This window comes from Buteo buteo, chromosome 7, assembly GCF_964188355.1.
Source record: "Buteo buteo chromosome 7, bButBut1.hap1.1, whole genome shotgun sequence".
Taxonomy (NCBI): domain Eukaryota; kingdom Metazoa; phylum Chordata; class Aves; order Accipitriformes; family Accipitridae; genus Buteo; species Buteo buteo.
This window is the reverse complement of record NC_134177.1, coordinates 41,933,635-41,946,125: the sequence shown is the minus strand read 5'-3', so window position 1 is coordinate 41,946,125 and position 12,491 is coordinate 41,933,635. Positions and strand designations below refer to the sequence as shown.

General features: G+C 58.0%; 1 protein-coding gene across 1 annotated transcript; it reads right to left on the bottom strand.

Moving 5' to 3' along the window:
* Positions 1-890: 890 nt before the first annotated feature.
* NEK8 (NIMA related kinase 8) lies at positions 891-11,511 on the bottom strand. The gene is made up of 15 exons (XM_075032715.1): positions 11,445-11,511; positions 10,830-11,035; positions 9,539-9,771; positions 8,659-8,790; positions 8,258-8,466; positions 7,766-7,845; positions 7,030-7,211; positions 6,645-6,795; positions 5,540-5,616; positions 4,263-4,380; positions 3,816-3,966; positions 3,420-3,583; positions 3,033-3,191; positions 2,698-2,856; positions 891-1,044 (listed from the first exon to the last, which is right to left on the bottom strand). Exons 1-15 carry the CDS (start codon positions 11,489-11,491, stop codon positions 1,016-1,018), a joined length of 2,097 nt encoding a protein of 698 aa, XP_074888816.1. The 5' UTR covers positions 11,492-11,511; the 3' UTR covers positions 891-1,015.
* Positions 11,512-12,491: the final 980 nt, after the last annotated feature.

Here is a 12,491-nt window from a genome sequence, read left to right as displayed (position 1 = left end):
GAAAAAAAAAAAAAAAAGGAAAGGAAACGACCCTTCTGGAGATAAAAACATAACTCCTGTCTGTGACATGGTGATATGCCCCCTTCTGCCTGCAGAAAGGATCCCTGGTGAAAACTCATCACCTCCCTGGAGAGATCTGGGTTAAAAAACTTCAATTACTGACAATCGCTCGCTGTGTTTTGCTGCCTTCCGCTAGCTCAGCTGGGAGCCAGTGAGCTGGTCAGCAGCAGGATTTAGGGGCCTGAGGACAAATGTCAGCTGGAGGATCCTCCAGTGAGCTCCCGGGGCCAGGGGAGGCTGTAATTGGAAAGCTCCAGGCAACATTTCAGGAGAGCGAGCCAGGCTGTGCCACACAGAGAGGCTGCTCGCGACAGGTTCGGCCAGCCGTGCACGCCAGGACCCTCGAAAGCGTGATGAACAGCTCAACAAACGGGTGAAACGTTTTATGGGGGGGATGGGAAAGGACAGACTTCTCTAATTAGAAAAGAGGTTTGCACTTAGTCACCCAGTGTAGCGCCTGGGGCCTTAACTCCAGACACTGCTGTGCAAAGGCTGACAGCTCTCTCAGACACCAAGCTGTCAGCCTGGGCTTTGTAACCAGAGACACTTTCCACAGGAGAAAACCACCTCTGTGCTCCTCACCCTTCTACTACACAGGCACTTCCAGCAGGGAGGGGCAGAGCCCCAGCGTGATCCTCTGAACGAAGCGCCAGAGCTCTGGGGACGTCTGCCCCACAGCATGGCCAGGGCAGCAGCTCTCAGGCACTGGAGGTTCACAGCGACCCTCGTTGATTCGATAAGTGAGACCAGCTCTGGTTCCATGGGAACCTTCGTTACGAGCTCCCTGTTTCCAGACCGCTGCCTTCGGAGCGCGGCCGAGGAGCTCCCGAGCCTGGGGATGCAGGTCCGAGCCAGGCTGTAGTGGGCAGCAGCGAGAGGACAGGCATGCCGAGAGGCTGGGGGGAGCTCCAGCATCTATATGACGAGGCTGGATGCGTCTCCTCTTAACTCAAACTCACTGGGAAGGTGACTCTTCCACGGCAGCTGAAACACAAAGGGCAAGAACCAAGAATAAGCCGTAAGCTGCCATCTCGATGAAGCTACATGGAGCAGTGCCCTGCCCCACACAGGCCAAATACCCAACAGATGGGCACTGCAATCCCTGTCCCGCTACCCCAGGAAGCCACTGCGAGGCCTCAGTAGTGGCACAAGCAGGAGGCAGTAGGAAATACAGTCTCTTAAGGCTTGCGCCCTCCTCCTCCTCTTCTCCACCACACCTGGCTTCTCCCAGTTATTCCCGTGTTTGCAGTGGGATTGAGAGAAGGGCGCAGCAGCAGCCTCACGATAAAGTGGGCAGAAGCCCAAGCCAGTGAAAAACAGTGTTGGCCACATGGGAGGGAAACCGCAGAGCAGTGCAGAACTGCCGCCCCAAAGGTGGAACGCTGCTCGCCTGTGCCAGCACCCTCTCTGGGCCAGATCACAGCTAGAGCTGACAGCAGCAATGACATCACACGTGTCACTGGTTCTCGTGTTCTCTCTGGAGAGGTTTCCAGGCAGACTGAGCTGCATGAAAGCCCAAAGTTAGATCTCAGCTTTTTACAGAGCCCTCGATGCTTTTTGCACCCTGGTTACTGAGGGATGCTGGAGCAGGCGAGGCTGCTGCCCTGACACTGCTGCTGCTGAGTTTGTACTTCCAGTACTGGGACAGGCAGGTCGAGGCTTCGGACCGGGCAGTGCAGACGGACAGCAGTGGGGCTGCATGCTCAGTTCCTGCTCTTATGGTGCTGCAGGTGGGAGTCCCCCAACCAGCTGCCGCAAAGTGCAGGGCAACTCCAGCAGCGGAAGGGGAGAGCAGCCTGCAGCCTTCCTGCAGAGACAAAACCCTTTTACTCCCATGACAAATGCCCTACTTGTTCCCGAGCCCAGGGACTCGGCCGTTCCCTGTCCCCTTCACGTGGCAGCAGGCATCACGTGAAAGCTCGGCACTCGCAGGGGAGGAATGAGAGCCATGGCCAATTCCGCTGCGCTGGGGCAGTCAGCTGGGCCTCCTCCCCTCCAGGGTGTAATTAGCTTCCTTGAAGTGGGCTGAGACTGGAATCCATCAGCCCAGCGCTGAGGCCATAATCAGCCCGGCAGAGGAGGAAGAAAGGCCCCTCCAGCAGTCTGGGCCAGGCTCCCATCGTACATCCAGGCAACGGAAGGGCAGGTCACACCATGGGCACGTTTTAACCGTGCAATGATGCTGCCTTTGGCCCGAGCAGAGAAGAACCACAAAACCATCACTATCTTTTCCAAACCACAATGGAAAGCCAGCAGCCAAAATGACGCCTCAAATCTCAGCTTCTATTTCAGCAGCATCAATTAGAGAGCTGCTCTTTTTGGATACTCGGTGGACCGCCAGCACACCAGCTCCCCACCAGCCACAGCTTGGCCAGCCCACCTGTCTGGGAGTGCACGAGACTGCTTCTGCTGTCCCTTTGCTCCCCTAGCCCAGCGGAAGCGGCAGCGTCACACTGCTGCACAGCAGAAGGGGAATTTTTATGGGCTTCAAGTTATTTCTATTCATCTCCAGCTCTAGAGGGACTAGAATAATACAGAGCTTACGTGCCAGGGTTACTCGGTACAGCTCCAGTCACAAGGCATTGTGTCTGGCTGGACCTTCATGGCAGGAATCACAGTAACGAAGCTTCTACTCACGCTTTACTGCCAGCAGTGTGTTCCCGTGGCAGCAGGCTACAGAGGTCACCAGGTACGGATGCATCTCCTCCAGCTGCACCGGCCTCGGCACTCCCGTTTCCTCGTCCTTCCTGCCCAGGCGTCCCCTGGCTCCTTTCCCCCATGTGCACACCTCGCCGTCTGCAGAGGGATATATACACCTTGCTGCACACAGAGCTCACCAGCAAACAGGCCTCCCATCTCCCCAGTACTGCCCTGGGGTATCTCCAAGGCCTGTCTTGGCCAGCCACAGCAGGGACTGCAGGCAAGAAAGCCAGGGCCTGCTGCAGCCCAGGACACAGGAGCTTCAGCCTCACCTGCTCCGATGGCCACAGTGAAGGCATCCCCACAAGCCACCACGGTGACCTTCATTGCCTGGAGCCCCACAACCAGGTGGGGTACGCGGCTGTTGCGGGAGGAGTTGGTGCCCAGCTGCCCATGCTGGTTGCTCCCAAAGGTGTAACACTGGCCAGAAGCTGACAACAGAGATGAGAGAAACAACTGGGTGTCACCCAAGGATGCACTGAAGCCCCTGAAGCTCTTTGCTCTCTACCATGCTGAGCATCCTGCTCCACAGAGTTCCAGCATCGGGAGCAGGGTGCATCCTGAGCCTCTCTGAGGCCTCTGCCCATGGGAAACAGAGGCAGGGGGAAGACAGAGAAAATGCAGGTTCCCCCTCAGGGATTTGGGCACACACCCCTCACCTGTGACTGCAGCCGAGTGCGCTGTACCGATGTCAGCACACACAATTGGTTCTTGGTTCAAGGGGGCTGACTGGGCACACATGAACACGGTGGCCTCTTCCACCTGGTCCTCTGGGGAAGGCTCCTCTGCTGAGCTGATCCGATCTAGGCCCAGTTTGTTACACCTGCGCAGGAAAAAGCAAAGTTCAGAGCCGGCCGAATGCAGCCAGGCACAGACAACCCGGAGACAAATCTTGCCCTAGCAGAACTGCACCACCAGCAGCGTGATGCTGGGGAGTAGGATCACACAGAGATGTCTTCTAGAGCCCCTTGCTCCCTCTTGCTGGGCTGGACACAAATGGACAGGCCCAGGAGGCTGTAGGCAAGCTCTGGAGCACAGACCCTTGCCCCTCTTACCTGTTGCTCCCACAAGCAAGAACCTGGTTCTTCACTGTGAGGACCATGGAGGAATCGATGCCGCAGATGACCCTCTGGGCCTCATGCTCCGGCGGGACTGTGACCTGCTGGGGGGAGTTGTGGCACTCCAGGGTACCCAGCCCAAGGCGACCTGGCAGGAGAAACAGAGCAGGGCACGGCTGATGGCAACACACAACCCGAGCACAGCCCCATGAACAACAGCCTGCACGTAGCTGCTGCAAGAGCCCAGCCTGGGACCTATCGCCAGAGAAGGCAGCGAAACCCAAAGCGCGGGGGCCCTGGTATGCAGTGAAGCAGCTGCAAGTCTTCCACACCCACCTAGCCTGGCACATCTGGAGAGGACTGCAGGCAAGCAGGGCCAGCGAGGGGAGTAGGAACAGGCAATGGAAAGCACAAGCCCTGTTTTGCAAAGCAGACATCTCTTACCATTATCCCCCCTGCCCCAGGCAAACACTTCCCGTTCGTTGGAAACCGCTAGGACGTGAGACGCACCACAGGCCACCTGCACCATCTCGTAGCCCAGCAGGGCCTCCACGATCTTGGGCTGGCAGGGGAAGAGCAGCAGCCGTCAGCCGAGACCTCCCAGCCTGCCCGGCTGCTCCCATCCCTCCCACCCGTCCCCCCCAGCCTCAACACAGTGCTGGCAGCATCCCAGTTTTCATCCAACACAAACACCAGAGAATTTTTTTGTTCCAAACACTCTTCAAAGGGTTTAGAAACTACGTGCACACAGCACAGAAGATAATGCAAACATCTCTGGGGCGGAAGAAAGCAGCCAGCACAACAGTTTGGAGAGGGAATAGGTTCAGCCGAAGGGTTGGGATTCGCCCCCCTGCCCATGTGGGGAGTGCCAGGGGCTGTTAACGCACGCTCTGAGCAGGCAGGGGCTTGGTGCAGGATGCGTTGGCTGAAAGGCTCTTGTGCAGAGGAGCTGTGAGCTATCAGCTACATATTCGTTAAGGTGTGGAGAGACCAGGATCTCCGCATTTCGCCCAGCCCCTGCTGTGACCTGCTGTTAGATCTGACACCTCGCCACAGCGAGCCTCATTCTCATTATCTTCTTCAAGTGAAAAGCACCATTTGTTGGGATCTGGCTGCTGCTCCCAACTGGTCTCCCCTCCCCAGCAATAAGCACGGAGCAGCTCAGCTCTGGACGGAGCAAGAACAAACGAGCCAGCTGACCACAGTGACAAATGGCACCAGTCCCCGGGCTCGGCTGGAAGCCATCGGCTGCTGCCGCATCCGAGGGCAGGCAAGGAAGAAGCTGGAAGGGAGCGACGGGCCCTCAGCCCTAGTGTTCCGAGCCAATCGGAAACACACAGCTCTTCTTTAAATACTGGCTCTTTTGAAAAATAACTTTTCTCAGTGAACCCTGGCAGCTGCAGGCCAAGAGTGAAGCAGGCAGGTGTGTGATTGGAGGCAGCCTCCAGGCTGGGAGCCTGCCAACAGCAACCACAAGGCAGCTCTTGACTTCCCCCACGCTCAAAGGGATCATTGTGTAGGGGGGGGAGAGAGAAAGAGAGAGGCAGGTTGGGTCTTTTAAAACCCACAGTGACAGGGAGAGGAGGGGGAAGGGGTCGGATGCCAGAGCATGCCTGGGATGCACATCCCTGGAGCTGGGATGAGCCCTCTCATTTGGCACAGAGGGCACAATCCATCCTCTACCCTGGGGGAGCAGCACACCCAGCACCCTCATGACAAACCTGGCTTACGTCCATGAAGTTTCCGTGCCCCAAACAGCCATTGCTGCCGCTGCCGAAAGTCATGATTATCCCCCTGTCTGGTAAAGCAGAAAGAAGTCGTGTTACTGGCACACGTGAGGCCCTGCAAGGCACACACAGCCCGTGGAGCTGGCCGTGGCTCCCAGGACAGCGGCTCTGCTTGGACCCACTCTGACTCATAATTTGCTGCGGGGACCAGAAGCCTTCAGCGAGCTGCCAGAGAGCAGCAGCCTCGATGTGCTGCGACAACTCGCCAAACAAACAGCAGATGATAGGAGAGTGCTGAAATAACATTATTGCAGCTGTGTACGCAGGAGCTGTTAACTCCACGGTCTGTCAAGGTGTTAAAATACACAGAGACGCTCACTGAGCAGCCGCCCAGCAGAGGGGTGGCAGGAAACGCCATGGAGAGGTAGGACAAACCCACGCCTACGAAGTTTGCCAGTTGCATATCTGTTGTTTGCTGCCCTGATCCCCAGCAGAAGTGCAAACAGGGCTCCCAGAGGACCATTAGGAGGGCTTTGGTCCACAAACATGGCCTCGGGCTGGTGTGGGTGCTCCCCTCCCAACCAGAATGCCTCCTGGCCCACTCTAAGGGGGCTTCAGACCCTGCCTTCCTGCGGCTGAGGGCAACCGGCCCTACAGGAGCTCACACTGACTTTCACTGCAACGCCAGTCACTGCTGGTCACTGCTCGTGTCTGCGTCACACTCACAGAGTAGGTGACAGAGAAAGGCTGAACTTCCCGGACACTCCTCACACTGCAGTCCCCACTGTACAGGCCAGTTCTGGCTTCAGGTGTCACCACTTCAGCCAGGCCAACAAATCTGTGGCTCTCCCCACAACAGACAGACCTTTGGGACCAAGTTGACCAGTGTGGCATCATAGGAGGACAGAGCCTGCCATTTCTGACTCCCACCTGATGTCACACAAGAGGCCACAGAGGCCTTTGTGTCACCCCAGCCCAGTGCATCTCCTGAGTTCCTCTCTGAGCAGGCTCCCCAGGCGGTCACGCTGCATTTGCAAGCCATCTGCCATGCAGAGAGGTCTGGGACTCAGCCAGGCGAAGGCAGGAGGCAGCAGCTCACCTGTGAGGCAGGCTGTGAAGAGATCACCGCAGGACACGTGTTTGATGGTCACGCCAGACTGGCCCTCCAGAAAGCGGGACACAAACTGAGGCTGGAGCTGCTCGGTGGCTCCTGGGAGAGAAGGGCCTCCCGCAGCACCCATCGGGGGAGCCTGGCAGAGATAAGCCATGTCAGCTGCTGCACCTCTGTGCAGCAAGAGCTGGGTTGGAGAACTCAGAAGAGCCCCTTCCCACAGGCTTAGCAGCGTTACCCACACCCTGGACAGGACAGTGGTCCTAGAGGGACGCAGTGCCAGGGCCTATGCATTGAGCAGAAAGGTCCCCTCAGAAATCGCACATCCGAGGCTTCCACAGCAACTGCCCGCCCCAGGTTCCCCATCACTCACCTCCCACATGATGAGCCGCCCCGATTTGGTGACCCCGGCCTTCTGCGTCCTGCCAGCAGACACCTGCACCACTTCGGTGTTAAGCATGGGCAGGCGGAGAGGGGTGGTGATCCCACTCCCCCAGGTGTAGATGGATGACAGTGGAGGAGGGATTCCTGTCCTGGCTGAACCACCTCGAACACCTATGGGTCAAAGAGAAATCATCAACTTAGATCCCTGACTCTTCTCCCACAAGAAAAGAAATGACACCAGCCAGTCTGGGTGCCAGCAGAGCTGCCTGCGAGCAAGCAGGGCCAGACCAGCACCAGTCCAAGGCTGGCAAGGGGCTGCTGGGATGCTCCCAGCCAGGACTGAAACACATGGGAACAGCTCCTTGTATTTTATCCCAGAACTGAGGGAAGAGGCACCACGACAGCTCTAGCTAATTGTTACCAGTGCCAGCTGCATTGTGCTGCACCGGGACATCCTCTCTCAGCACCCTTGGCTGGTTCCCAGCCTTTCCTGGGAACAGCAGAAACTTGATTCAAGGGTTCAAAACCTAGAAGAGGCAGCTGGAGAAAGAGCGCTGCTTGGTCCCCAGAGCCAAGGTGCCCATGGGCTCCTGCAGGCCTCAGGGAAGGGGATGTCTCTTAATTTTCTCTCTGCAGAAGCTCAAGTGCCTCTCTGACCCTCTATCATCCAAAGGAAAGGGTCCTTCCAAATCAAGCTGTGTTGAACACACTGTGCCAGGACTCACCTCTTGGCCTGGCACTGCTCACTCGTCCCCCCGTCCGGCTGTGGGTTACTGTCGGCACCGGAGCCAAGGGTTTTTCAGGCCTGCCAAGCCAAAAATCCAGTCCTTAATGTCAGCTCGGCCCCAGAGGTCCTGCAGAGCCCTGGATCACAGAAGGTCTGGGCAGAGCTACACCATAAGCCATGGCTGAATAGCTCACAGAATTGCCGCAGCAGGTGCTTTAAACCACCTGAGAGAGGGGAGTTGGCATCAGTTCGCTTCCCCCTGAGCACACAACTCTCTATTCACTGTTACTGCGATGACAAGCCCGCACCTGCCATGGCCCCAAGCCACTGGGCCAGGCTTGGCCTGCAGCAGCTGCACGTTGGGTAACACAGGGGAGCTGCACGGGGACAACACTCTCTTTGGAGCTCGTAACAGAGACAGTGAGCTGGTCACACGTTTTGGGCTGTGGCAGCCCCTCCCAAGGGACACTAAGGTGGCAGTATCACTTGCCTTCTCATTTTGACACTGCCCACATCAGTGTAGAGGTTCAGAAGGGGCCGAATGCAGATGGCCTGGGCCATGATCTCATTCAGCTGGGGCCGCTTGGAAGGATCCAGGTTCAGCATGCTAAGGATGAGCTGGCGCAGGTCAGGGCTGTATCTATCCGATATTGGGGCAAACGTCCCGCTCATGATCTTCAATACTAAGGCAGGAAGATTCTGGAGAGAAAACAAGAGAGAGACATGCAGTGGCTGGGCAGTCAGAGGTGAGACCAAGCAGCAAGAAGTTCTCAGCACTGCCCTCTGCCTTCACACCTCCAGGCTCAGTGACAAGAGTGATCCAAGCATAAATTTTCACCTCTGTACGAGGCCACGGCTCGCTGCGCTACATGTAAATCATACCCCTCTTACCGCAGCTTCAAAAGCCCTCTTGAGGCTGGCGAGTTCGTACAGCACACAGCCCAAAGCCCAGATATCACTCTTCTGGTTGTAAGGCTTCCCTTCACAGAGCTCTGGGGAGATGTAGCACGGAGTTCCCACAACCTAGAAGAGACAAAGGATTTTACCATGATGCTGTGAAACTGGGGCAGCGAGGTGGAAAGAGAAAGGCTCAGTTTAGAGCCCAGTGTGCTGGCTGGCTAGAGCACCACCAGGCAAAGCTGAATGGAGCGGGGCTTTTGTTCCCTGGTGTCAACATCTGCCTGACAATCTCAGTAAAAAATCACGAGCGTTTGCTTTTCCGGTGACCTCCCTTGCACATACACAGATTACCTCCAGTTTTGCTCCTATCCACTTAAGAGAATCAGAGCCCAGAGCAATGAGCATGATATAAACGTCTAGTCAGATTAGACCCGGTGGGGAATGATACTCAAGTCTCAAGCAGAGAGAGGAGATTAAGACAAAGCAGGGTGGCAGGGCACAGGCAGGAATTCAGTTGCCAAGTATGTGTCAGACAAGCCTGCAAACACCATACCTCCCACTGTGACAGTAGGAGGAACCCTGTCTACCCTCACCCAGACACCCCATCCTCTCCCAGGCTTGGGCAGGCAGGTCTTTCTCACCTTTCTGCAGCCCGCAGAACTGCAGCAAACTTGGGCATGAAGATATCAGCCTATGTAAACTCCAAGGAGCAAAGCAGCATTGTGGCACATGGATGTGGCCTACTGCAAGTATGCTACATCCAACCTCGCTGCCTACAGCAGCTTCCAAGAGACTATCGTGAGCCACGTCCAGAGTTTCTAGCCTGCTGCCATGGTGGTAAGTGGTTCCCCTGCAAAGCCAGGCGACTCACCGTGTAGGCTTTACTCTTGCTGCTCAAGATTTTGGAGATGCCAAAGTCTCCGATCTTGACAATCATGCGATGTTTGTCCAAGAGGATGTTCTGAGTCTTCAGGTCGCGGTGCAGGATCTGCTTGGTGTGCACGTGGTGGAGAGCCAGGAGGATCTGCACAAAGAAGTGCAGGATGGTATCCTCATCCAGCAAGGAGTTACAGCGCTTATGAATAAACTCCGCTAGCGTGCCCCCTGCAAAGAACAACAAAGGGCTATCGGCAAGGGTGGCTGCACAGGGCAGCGCAAACCCGGCCTAAAAGCCGAGGGGATTTAGCCACAGCATCTTAACAAGTCAAGCGCATGGGAAAAAGCACATCCTGGTGGGACACGCAGCACGTCCTCCAGTGCTCTGGAGACCATGCAGAGAACAATGGCAGCACAGTTGGTGGGATGAAGAAACAGCGAGAGAAAAATTACTGTTGACATATTGTCAAAAGCAGCAGGAAAAGAAACGCTAAAATTATAGCTCTTGGAGGAGGACATAAACCTCGATGGCAGAACAAGATAAGCCTGTTCTGCAAAAGAGAATTCTTGCAGTCCAAGAGGCCACGTGGCACGGAGAGGCCCCTGTTGAGAAGGGAAGGTCCAGATTCAGGGCTCACATACAACTTTAACAAACCCTCATGCAAATGTTGATTTAATCTTCAACTCCACAGCAAATCTCATTAGAAATCACACCTTTCCACACATAGGTGTGGGACCAACAGCGTGGCCGAGAGCTGACACAGGGAAACATATGTGAAACCTAAGCCAAGGGCAGATGGTAGCACACTTATCAGCAACAGAGGTGTTAGGAATCTCTTTGGTCTGGATATGACTAGCAGACGTAAGGCATAGAATCACAGAATCACAGAATGGTTGAGGTTGGAAGGGACCGCGGGAGGTCACCCAGTCCAATCCCCTGCTCAAGCAGGGCCACCGACAGCTGGTTGCCCAGGACCACGACCTGTCTTTTGAAATATCTCCAAGGATGGTGACTCCCCAACCTCTCTGAGCAACCTGTGCCAGTGCTCAGTCGCTTGGCTCACGGTCAACTTGGTGTCCACCAGGACCCCCAGATCCTTTTCTGCAGGAAGGAATGTCTGTTCAAGAGAGAGGCGTTTGGACTCTTTGGGGGTCCAAAGCACAGGATCTTTACAAGGAAGAGAACACGGGGCCACGCCAGCTCAACCCAAGGAGAGCTGAAGGCTTGGCATCCCCTGGACCTGTGGAGGAACCAGCCGTGGGCGCTGGGGGAGATCAGGGCCCACCTGGGGCGTACTCCATGGCGATCATGAGCGCCTTGTCCTCCAAGAAGTTCTCATAGTACTCGATGACGTTGGGGTGGCTGAGCAGCTTGAGGACCTGGCACTCGTTCTGCGCCGCCAGCCGCTCGTCCTTGCTCATCTGCTCCACCGGGATCTGCTTCAGGATCACCAGCTTCTGGTCGGCCTTGCGCAGGCAGAGGTGCACGATGCTGCGGGGACGGGGACAGGGCCTCAGCGTGGGGGGACGGGACGATGGGGACAGGGCCTGGCCACCACCCTGGGGTGACACATGGCCCCTGCCCCCCCGTTGCCATGGTAACAGGGCCTGCAATCCCCCTCCCCGGGGTGTCACACACCGTGTCACCCCATCGCCATAGCAACAGCCAAGGCCCAGACCCCCTCCTTCCCCCCGCCAGGGTGCCACACGCCGGCTGACCCCCCGCGTTGCCATGGCGACAGGGCCCGTGCGCCTCGTTGCCATGGTAACGCGGCCTGCGGCCTCCCACTCCACCCCGCGGTGCCATACGCCCGGCGCTCTCCCCACACGCCTTGCCACGCTAAAAAGGCTTGGAGACCCCCCCCAGACTCCCAGTGCCCCCCGTCCGGCGCCGCCCTCACCCGAAGGCCCCTCTCCCCACCACCCGGATCCGTTCGTATTTCTCCATCACTGCCCCGGCCCGGCCCGGGCTCCTCCCGTCTCCATGGAGACACTTCCGGGTGTCGCTACGGCGGCCGCGGGAGGACGAAAGACCTCAGGCCGCGCCCGTTCCACCACCACGCGTGTACGGTCTTGCGGGGGGGGCCGGCAGAGGGTAAGACCACCCCAAGGGCAGCACCCTGGGAGAGGGGTTTGGGGTGCCCCGAGCCTGCCGCCCCCCAGCTGGACCCCCCCACCCGCACCCCCAGAGGGCAGCGGTGCCCACAGCAGCCTCCTGCCCCACAGCCCCGAGTCCGGGGCGTGGGAGTGGGCTGTGCTGCTGTAGGACCAGGGACAAGGGGGCCCAGGTCCCCTCCCTGTCCCCTCAAACCCGCTTTAGACCCCCCAGGACCACCAGCACCCCTGGGGCCGGCCGTGGTGGCACCTAGAGCACGGAAAAGGGGAGGGGGGGTGTGTCCTGCCCCGCACCCAGGGGTGACTGCCCCTGTCCTGGAGCGGGGACAGGGACAGCGGTGGCACTGCCATCCCCACGCCACGCCACGCCACGGGGCCATGCTGCCATCTAGCGACACCGAGCAGGGCCCGGAGTGAGGGGGTGGGGGTGGTGTCAGCCCCCCCCGTGCCTGCCAGGGCCCAGTGTCCTGCACCGGGGCGGGGGGGGGGAGGCCATGGGGCAGGACCCCCACGCAGGAACAAGCACCCAGCCGTGTCTCGGTGCCCACAGAGCCGGCCTCGCCCTGCTGCCATCCTGATAGTAGGGGGCACCCAGACCCCCCCCCGCCATGTCTTCGTGGGGGCTGACGCACACCCAGCCAGTTTGGTGACTATTTTCCCACGGTACCATGGTTTTCCCGGACGGCCACGCCATGCCCGGGGACACGCACACGGTGCCCGGGACACCACGCCAGCTGTGCAGTACTGGGACAGATGTGCGGGACCCAGCGTAGATGTGCAACGCCTGCCACGGGCGTGCTGCGCCCACCTTCCTCTGCTGCCCAGTGCGGACG

Coding starts and splice junctions, on each gene's coding strand:
- NEK8 (XM_075032715.1), bottom strand. CDS start 11,491: ATGGAGAAATACGAACGGATCCGGGTGGTGGGGAGAGGGGCCTTCGG. Junction 7,846..8,257: donor GGCAGTGTCAAAATGAGAAG/GCAAGTGATACT, acceptor TTGGCTTGGCAG/GCCTGAAAAACCCTTGGCTC. Junction 2,857..3,032: donor CACTGTGGCCATCGGAGCAG/GTGAGGCTGAAG, acceptor ATCCCTCTGCAG/ACGGCGAGGTGTGCACATGG.